The sequence below is a fragment of the Physcomitrium patens genome, chromosome 2 (assembly GCF_059467195.1).
Source record: "Physcomitrium patens ecotype Gransden chromosome 2, ASM5946719v1, whole genome shotgun sequence".
In the NCBI taxonomy this organism is placed as follows: Eukaryota; Viridiplantae; Streptophyta; class Bryopsida; order Funariales; family Funariaceae; genus Physcomitrium; species Physcomitrium patens.
In genome coordinates, this window is record NC_143411.1 from 25,722,019 (window position 1) to 25,731,784 (window position 9,766).

The 9,766-nt window shown below is 41.5% G+C and overlaps 1 protein-coding gene across 1 annotated transcript; it reads left to right on the forward strand.

The window, feature by feature from the left end:
• The first annotated feature begins 3,592 nt into the window (after positions 1 to 3,592).
• On the forward strand, positions 3,593 to 9,352 carry LOC112279189 (uncharacterized). The gene is made up of 13 exons (XM_024513384.3): positions 3,593 to 3,964; positions 4,635 to 4,790; positions 5,084 to 5,335; positions 5,474 to 5,593; positions 5,774 to 5,854; positions 5,978 to 6,085; positions 6,363 to 6,455; positions 6,638 to 6,691; positions 6,843 to 7,049; positions 7,376 to 7,504; positions 7,867 to 7,932; positions 8,179 to 8,490; positions 8,761 to 9,352. The coding sequence occupies exons 1-13, from the start codon at positions 3,815 to 3,817 to the stop codon at positions 9,250 to 9,252; spliced, it is 2,220 nt and encodes a 739-aa protein (XP_024369152.1). The 5' UTR covers positions 3,593 to 3,814; the 3' UTR covers positions 9,253 to 9,352.
• The last annotated feature ends 414 nt before the right edge of the window (positions 9,353 to 9,766 follow it).

The following is a 9,766-nucleotide window of genomic DNA, read 5'->3' on the forward strand; positions in this document are numbered from 1 at the left end:
TAAATTCAATTCAAGAGCTATTATTTGTTGACTTGTCAGATGACACATTATAATTGTCTCAACCTTCAAGTTGACGTAATCAAAATGAAGATCTTCAAAAAAAATATGTTCTTTCTAAAATAGATGGCAAGATACAATGTACTTAGTATTATGACCTTAGAAGAGATTTCCGATGTTTGATAATTTTATTAGAGATAAAAATAATTCTTGATGGTGTTTTAAATATTTTATTTGAAAGAAATTATGAAGGTCTCAACAATGATCACATTATAAGGTAGTCTTCCCTCCTTGGTATGAAATAATACCAATGGTTGAAAAGACGTATCAATCATATTAGAAAAGATCAAAGATTAGAGTATGTGGCAAACTTAATTTGTTGCATTTTAAATTTCCTCAATATATAATGACCACGCCTTGTCGAACTCATCCTTAGAAGAAAGAGTAATATCATGAACATACCCACTTATTTTAATAATTACCTACATGATTAGGTAGAAGTAAATGAAAGTAGATTAATTTTATAATATATTCTAAAAAAGCTTCCTAAAAGCTTTATAGGTATGGTTTTGACTTTATACATGTTTATAGTTGAGTTTTAGATTAGAAACTTGATCAACAAGTTAGCCATGTATCACATATGTGAGTAGCTTGTAGAACAAGCTAACTATAAGGTGCATATATAGAAAATTTTCCTTGTAACTTACGACATGTAGCTTGCAAAGTCAACACATATTGGAGCTTTTATAGAACGTTGCCACGTAGCTTTTATTTGGATAGTATATATAGAAGCAAGAATGAAGGCTTCTTCACTCTTGCCAATTCCTTTCTTACTCTAGTCTAGATTCAAGAGTCTTTAGTTTTCTTATTTTTTGATAATAGCCATTCGATTTTTTTTTTAATATATATATTTTTTTACTTCTATTTTGTTATATTTCTTTGAAAAAAGTCTCACTTGGTTATTTGCTTTTATTTGATTTTTGTCTTTAAAAGTCTCATAATCAACATGAAGAATATAGATATATGACTGTTTTGAAAAGATTATTAAGTATTGATGGTTATTGTTATAAATGTGAAGTAAAGTAGATATTGATAAAACTTCTTCATTGAAGGAATATAAATTGTGTCATTTAGAGAATGAAAAACAATAAATCTTACTAATCTAGGGTGATTTAGTATTAATAATACATGTATTATTGATAAATTTAATTTATGTGTGTCAAATCATAGTGAGTTGAGCCACTGATAGAAGATTCTTTTCATATCGTGGAAAATATAAGATATCTAAAATATATATATATATATATATATATATATATATTGACCATATTTGAGTTATAAGATGATAAATCCAATTCCTTGAGAAATATAAAAGTTGTTATTTTCTAATAAAATAAGTTTTGGTGTGGTAAGTGGAGTATAGTTGTTGAAGAGGTCTCTCAAAGGAGACATATGATTGTTAGCTCCAAAATCCAAATACCATAGTTAACAAAGAATATCAACAAATATTACTATAAATAGATATAATGGTGTCTCATTAATATAGAATCTTGTAGATTTTGATTTATTCATTTGATTTCTTTATTTTTTGTGACATTTTGAGAATTTGTATTCTTATTTTGTATAGTAATGGAATTTATTATTTTTAGTTAGTAGATTGGAATGTGAAGCATAAGAGAGTTTAGAATAACATTGTCAAGAAGAGTTACTACTTGATTTTGGAATGTGTGAAGGTTTATTATTCTTAAAAAAAAATCCTTCTACATAAAAGGTACTAGTTTTAGAATTGTCATATTTTGAATAATTGATTATTGTTTATTGTAATTTATCAAAAAATAACATTGAAAAAATTAATGATTTTTTATAATTAATTTTTATAATTGATTCTACCTTGAATAGTAATAAATGCATTTTATTATTTATAAATATACTTGATATAATCTCAACCCACTTTTAATATAAGTGGTTTGTATAGTGCTCTCATATCATATAAGAGAAAGAACATTAAGAATGATAAAATAAAGCATAAAGTATATTAATAAAATAACTTAATTAAATCATATTGATAAGAGCCTTTTATATTCTCTTGTGGAGAGGAGTAATTGTGACTTCTCCATAACTACTTTGTAACTACATAAAAGTAATTCTTCATTTACCAACATGTATTAATTAATCTTATATATATTAGTAAATCTAACATCTATTTCTTAGATTAAAGTATCTTATGCCATCTTCCATCTATCGGCAATAGTCTTCGGTTAGATTGGTGATTTCTCTAGCTGTATGCTCCTCTGTTGTTATGCTCATGGTGGCGATCTCCTTGTGTCTGTCTGTTTCCACCTCCAATAGTAAGTCATCTATCTTGTTTTGAAGCACCATGTTCAGAAAGTTGGCAGTGTCTGGGCTGGATTGTCTGATCAGCTTCGCCGTAGAGTAATGGGGGCTTACTTGTTCCAGTAGTCGCTGATGACGTTCTGGTTGTTGCAGCCGAACATCTATGGGTTTCGTGGGTCAATCGACGTGTGTAATTAGGAATGGCCAGTGACTTCGGTCCTCTTCTAATTCATCCGGTGTCCCGACTGTTTCCTCGTTGGGTGGAACGTCTTCTTGTGATACCATTCTGTGGTCTGGTTTTGTGGTGATTATTGGTACATCTTGTCTCTCAAGTTGGCTCCCTAGTTCCAATAACACTTCCTCAAAGAGAGCGTTGATGGCATTGTCGACGCTGGCCGATTGCATGTTGCTGGCATCCATTGCTTATCTTTCAGACTGTTGAGAGTCGCCTCTGTGGAAATCATTTCTGAGGGGTTGTGTCTCTAGAGCCGGGTTGTATGTAGCAAGGTGGTGCGGAAGGAAGGCTTCCGGAGGAGTAGGCTTCCATTGGGGTTCGGATCCTTGTGAAGCGAAGATGTCGTTTTGCGTCTAGATGATCAAAAGCCGACCTACTATTTCTGATATTCTCTCCGGGCCTCTCTTGTAATAAAAGATCTCGTTCCATACCTCCATTCCAACTTGTATTGTGGTCTTCAATGCCTGGTACAGAACAACTCCTATGTTGAATCTTTCTTGATTGAGTTCTTGTGCGCATTTTACCACTCATATGCTCCATATGAAAAATGTCTGCTACGAACGATTAAAATAAACTATAAAAACTATTGATTTTGTGGCATCATATAAACATGATGATACATCACAACTAAGCTAACAAATAACTACATATTAGTTGGATGAGAGCAATGTTGGTTTTTCCAAATCTACCATCGATTGTTGCATGAAATAGACTGCAACATGGCAAAGAAAACTACACACGGGCTGACGAAAATAGAGCCCCATTGCTTCACAAGAGTAGAATCAGCTCCAGCAAAGCAAACCGATTCGCCTGGAGCAGTGGGAAATTAGACTTTTCCATATCCACCTCCTCCCTCAAGACAAGCCTATAAGACGCACACATTGTCCGATGAGGATCTCAATTTAGCAGATTCCATAACTTCGGAGTCGTATTTACTCCGACGATTGTCCCGACCACGGTGTCATGATTCACCTCCCATGACCGCGCTTTAAGGCTCGGTCGAGACTCAGTGTCCTCCTTCACCAGGAGCACCACGCTGCTGCGTTTTTGCTTCGGATCGATCTTCTGTAGGAATTTTCAGCCAGGAACAGATTGTGGGTTGTTCATGCCTCGCGGACACGGAGTAGTGCATGCGAAATTTTTGTCGTGGACAGTCTGTGGTTTCTGGTTTGGTGAAATTTTTTGCTGTGATGCCCTGCGCCTTCAGCTAAGTTGGGAGACAGTGTAGGATGCTGTGGTTCGGGAGTCATGCGGTGTTCGGTTTATTTCCAGGGTGATAGGCGATGCGGTAGAGGGATTGATGGGAAGAGAGGAGCGGACTTGATTGCAGCCATCATGAGGAAGCGCGACTTGGGAATTCTGTTGCTCTCGGCGTTGTCCATTTTCTATTCGCTCCAGGTGAGCAGCGTGGCCGATATTTTGCGATTGGAATTGTGGAATTCGTGATCTAATTTTGGAATCTGTCGGTTAGAATTCTTTGAGCATCAAGTAAAACTGCTGTGAAAAATTGTTACAGGATTCCTCCTTAGTTAACTCTGTGAATGGCTGCAATGTATTGAGGGTTGTCTGTTGTTTTTGGCGAAGATGCATGTCACTGCATACGATTCGTGACTATTCGCAGAAAGGAAGTTTGCAAGCAATTTGGCGTAGTAGGGTTCTAGGCTGTGATGTGTGCCTACATAAATGAATTTGCGCAAAAAGTTTTGAGCGTAGAGGATATAATGGAATGCACCGAACAATGGGTTGTTTTCAGCTTTCATGTTCTGAGGCATAACCTAACCGGTGGAATCGAGGTCTATAAGCCTAGGTGCTAAAAAACAGGGTTTGTATCACTCATGCTCGTGATTGAGGTTGGGTGTGACTCATATCGTGTACTTGTGTCCTCGTGAGAAGTGCAATTTTGTAGAGTACTTGTTGCTGGTGAAGTGGGCTCTTTTGCGCCATATTCACCGACGGCATCTTAACCTTCAATCAAGTCACTACAAGTAACCAAGTCGTCGAGGGTCGCAGGCATTTGGTCTTGTGGACTTTTGTAAGCATTGACAAGAGTGTGGTGTGTGTTGAGTAGAACGAAGGGAGCCTTTCGTTTCGACCAGCGTGGGTGCATTACAAGAATAGTTCACCTATAAAGCACGAAGCGGAGCGTCTACCACCGCCAGTTGTTGCCGATCTGAATGGAGATGGTCACGTGGAGGTTGTTGTGGCCTCCGAAGACAATCTTCAGGTAGAGTCAAGAATGCACGGGATCGAGTTTCGGAGTTAGACTGGGGGGTAATGCATTGCTTTGGTAGGGAGTAAATTTTGTATTTCTTAGAGCACAGATCAATGCGTTGTTGCCGATGGGAATTTGGGGGGGGGGGGGGGGGGGGGGGGGTCATCACGCACTGAATGTATCTTCAGTGCCGCTGTGATGCTTGCGTGTTTCCTTTTGTTTGCACACAAATTTAGCATGGTTTAGCAAAGTTCCTGAGAGAGTGTTGTATGGCTTTGCTGGATCATTGATTTTCGCCGGATCAGGTTCTCGACCCACGGGTGTCATTCGCTGAGAATGGATTTTCGCAAGCAGGGGTGTTGGCGGAAGTTTCTCTCCTGCCGGATAGAGTGCGAGTGAGCGCTGGAAGGAGACCGGTTGCTCTAGCTGCAGGCGAGGTGAAACGCTTCTACAGAGCGCAGGATTTGAAGAAGAAAGTGATCGTGGTCGTGACAGCTGGGTGGAGCATCATGTGCTTTGACCACAATTTGAAGAAGCTTTGGGAAGATGATGTTCAGGTGTGTAGTTGTTGGCACTGGGCCCTTCTTCATCTGCGGAAAAGTGTACTTTTAGTGCATATTCTGTGCGTTCGATGTTGACCAAGCGAGAGATAACTTTCACTGACCTGTTCAAACGTGGAGTGACTTGGTTGACAGGATGACTTTCTACACGGTTCTCACCACAAAGAAGTGGCTATCTCCATCAGCAACTACACCTTGAAGCATAGAGATACTGGACTGATCATCGTGGGCGGGAGTATGGAGGTTCAGCCTCAGGTATGACTCAACCTTGAATCTCTTACGATTTGCATTCATTTTTTTAGTGGATTTGGTATCCTGTAGAGGATTAACCAGTGACTGAGTGATGAGAGAATGTGGCACTGAGGTTTGGGTGAGGTGTTTAACTTATATTGATGCTCAATCCTAGAGTTCTGAAGTACAAGCTGGGTTGTTCAGATGCACTTGGATCCGTTTGAAGAGGAATGGCTCGCTGAGAAAATGTTTGAGAGTCACCGACGTGCAGCTGGTGCCAAAGAGGTAGCGTGCTCGACTGGGTGGCAGCAGTTCGTAAAGCATAGATGCCTACAACGTGCGATTTGGATTTATAGCGAAATATGAGTAGTGGTCAGTCATGTCCTCATTGGTTCTGTTATGATGCAGGAGGGAGAGGATGTGACAAAGAAGATGGATGGTGGCAAGGAGCGACATTTTTCATACTACGCATATGCCGGTATGAGTGGCACTCGTCGGTGGGTTCATAGAAGTGAGGTAAGGACGAGCTTTAAGCCACATGATGATAGGCCTCCAAGGAGACATAAATTGCCCAAGGCCAGTATAAAGCACGCACTTTAGAGCGCCTTTGCTGCATTGGCTTCTTCATAGATCGCAGTTTATATCGAGGTTTATTTAGCTTGCTTGGTGTGTCAGGTTCACACTGATTTTGCAGTTATGAATAAGGGCAAGGTTCTCGAGCCACTTTGCAAGCAAACGGGTGTGTGATAGTTTGAAACAGAGTTTGTTTTGGAGCTGATGTTTATGTTATTAGGACTTTCAACGTGCTACCAACGCTGGCGCATTGCAACCGCAACACAATTACAAGTTGGATGCGAGCTCGCTTGCTACTCGGCACCTTGGAGAGGTGTGCCTAATCGCTGTACCTCACTAGACTAGCACGTCTGAATTCGATAGAACGTACGGGGTTGGTGCGGTTCTAGATGGGCATGGAGAGAGTGGGTGGTTGTGTGGCTGCTGAGCATCAATGTGACACAAGGATTGTGAAAGAGAGACGTTTTTGAGTTGGGGTTTTGGATTCTGTGGCAGGTTGAATGCAGAGAATTCCGGGAGTCAGTTCTAGACGTAATGCCACATCGATGGGTGAGTTTCCGCTCTTGAATTTATTTATTTATTTTTATTTATTTATTATTTTTTTTTCAATTCATTGTTTTGGCTATGTTTGGTTTTACTATATGATCGGTGCGTCGAACGCAGCGGATCTCTGATTCTGTTTGGTAATGGCACGATTCAGGAGCACAGAGAGGACACAAGATTCGAGTTGGCACATTTTCGGAAACATCGCCGAAAGTTGGTGAAGAAGATGCAGGGCAAAGGCGGTAGTATCCCATCTGAGAAACCTGCGGACAAAAGTGCTCCAGGCAAGGATGCGCATGGTAATCCCATTGCCAAAGTTGTGGGCAAGGCTGCCGACCTAGCAGTTGGTGCGAAAGTTAAGAAGGTGACAGCGAACTCCTCATCTCTGATCATCCTGAAGCTCCTAGTCGCTAACAAACGGTGGGGTTGTTGAGTACATGAGGTACAGTGCAGTGCATGCAGAGTGCCATGGCTGTGTCAAGTGCTAAGGAATTTTTTGCAGGTATCAGTATATGGTTGCTACTTTGTCACGTGTCCATGTGATGTGTAAGTCTGGGTCTGTAAGCGCATGATGTGCGGCGGTGGCTATAGCATCAGCATTTTGGTTTTTTTTGTGCACGATATTAAAGTTTTCATTTCTGGAGTATTACTGCAAGATTCTGTTCGATGATATAATGAATGATTGTGCAGCAACAATTTCAGTACGTTCCGATGATAACGAATCACACGTCGTTTTGGTGGGTTCCCAATGTGGTTGTGGCACACCTGAAGGAAGGGATCGAGGCTGTACACTTGGCTACTGGCCGGACTGTGTGCAAGGTAATTATCGTACGTGTGATTTAAGGAAGATGCTGAAGAGATAAACTGGAAGCATTTGGATGGAATTCATGATTAGCTGAAACCTTTTCAGACTTGGCCAAAACCGAAAATGGAGTCTTTGAGGGTGTTGGTTGCGTGCCTGTACTTCAGTGGATGGTTGAGACGGTCGATGGCGTGATGGGATGATTTTCACCCATCTTGGTGTGAACGAAGGATTGGTGGTATTCGGGTTGGGGTCCAAAGACGAGTGACGCAATAACTGTTGTGTATGAACGTGGGCATGGAGCGTGCAACTTGCTAGTTTTTGTGGTGCCGAATGTTTTTTTTTTGACATTCATCACAGCATTGGTGGGTATTTGCAGCTGTTTCTACCCGAAGGAGGCCTTCATGCAGATGTCAACGGTGATGGGGTTCTTGATCATGTTCAGGTGAGTTGCAATTTATTGGGGATAGCGGCCGTTGCGAGTACTGTTGATTTAGTCGATGTAGTTGAGGACATTCTTAGGTGATCATCCGTCGAGAGTATCAGGTGTTGGCGTAGTCGATGATACCATGTTCCAAGCCCAGTTAGACACAATCATATTGTCACATGATCGGCATGATGGTAAAGATGTAGTTTGAATAGACATGATGCCCTTCTTTGAAACTTCAAACAAATGTGGTTCAATGTGCAGGCTGTTGGAGGTCATGGATCAGCACGTATAGTGCCAACTGGAATGACGGAAGCTCTGAAGCCGTGCTGGGCGATTGCTACTTCAGGTGTACCTGTGAGGGAGCAACTTTTTAATGGCACAGTGTGCCGGCATTCACCTTTTCAAATTTTCCGTTACCACGAGTTTTCTGGTGAATTCGGGCGACGGCCGCATCCAGGAGATGCTCAAGAGTTTGTAGAAGTTCTTGCTCCAATCATTCTGCCACATCCAGATGGCCAGCGCCACCGCAAGGGGAGTCATGGTGACGTTGTCTTCCTGAATAGCCGTGGAGAGGTAAATTCTTCGTCTGTCAATACTTGAATACTGTTCTTTACTCGTCTCTCACCTTCGATGGTTGGTTCTCTGTCCGGACTAGAAACTCTATGAAGTAGAATAGCCTGGACATGAACACGTTTTGACAGTAACTGCAATTTACAATCAAGGTGTGGCAGGTGTTAAGTATCCGTCGTACTTTAGGTGGTTGCAGCGTATCCATTGTGTTATTTGGGAGGGAGGGTCTTTCTTGTTCTTATTGTGTTGGGATTCATCGTACCACTGCTGTAGGTTACCTCTTTCTCTGTTTTGGGCCCGAAGCGCGGCCAAGAGGCTCAACACCGTTGGCAGGTTGCGACTACCGCGTTCTGGACGACGTCACCTGATTTGGAAGGGGTTGGAACAGACCGTGTCATTTCGACGTTGACAGCATTGCCTCTGAGGAAGAATGGGGAGGTTGACGCTATTCTCGCAGTGGGGGAGCTCGAAGCTGTGGTGCTGTCACCGAAAGGCAGCCACGTGGCGCAGGTGCCCCTTCCATCAGCCGGATCAGCGCCTATAATATATGATGATTTTTCAGGTGACAATTTGAACGACCTCATCCTTGTAACCAAAGATGGCATCTTTGGTTTTGTACAAACCAGGCAACCGGGAGCTATCCTGTTTCTTACCTTGATGGGTGTACTGATATTGGTGATGGGCGTAATCTTTGTCACCCAGCACTTGGGCTCTGGTAAAGGGAAGTCCAAAGCGGGAGAGAGACGTAGTGCTACTGCCATTTAGAGCCTTTTAGTGTGCCGACTTGTACCTGACGGCGAGGTAAATTGTGTTTGTAACTTGATCTTCAAGATAGAACAGAGGGGCTGTTTCGCCTCGATTTGTACGGGTCAGTGTCGATGCTTCTCTTTGTGCACATGAAGATGTGGGTGATTTTTGAGATTGCAATTCGCTTTGTTTTTTTAGATTTAGGGTTTTTGGGCTTTATTTTTTATTTTGTGAGAGGATCGGGATTGAAAGTTTCGCATGGTGAACGGAATGGCTGCTATGGGTGTGTGATGTAGGTATAGCACAGAACTGGATGAGAGGAATCTCAGACCTATTATTGGATATGAGGTGCATGATATGAGGTTGTTTTTCTAATGAAGTGGTCCTGAACTTGTTTGTCGTGGACGAAGATGGAATCTAGGATATGGTTGCCTTGAATACTAAGGCAGCAACCAAAGTACAAGTCCAGCAATGCAAATGGAAGAGAGAAATATTTGGATCAAATCACCTACCTCTCAAGTTTTATTCATGT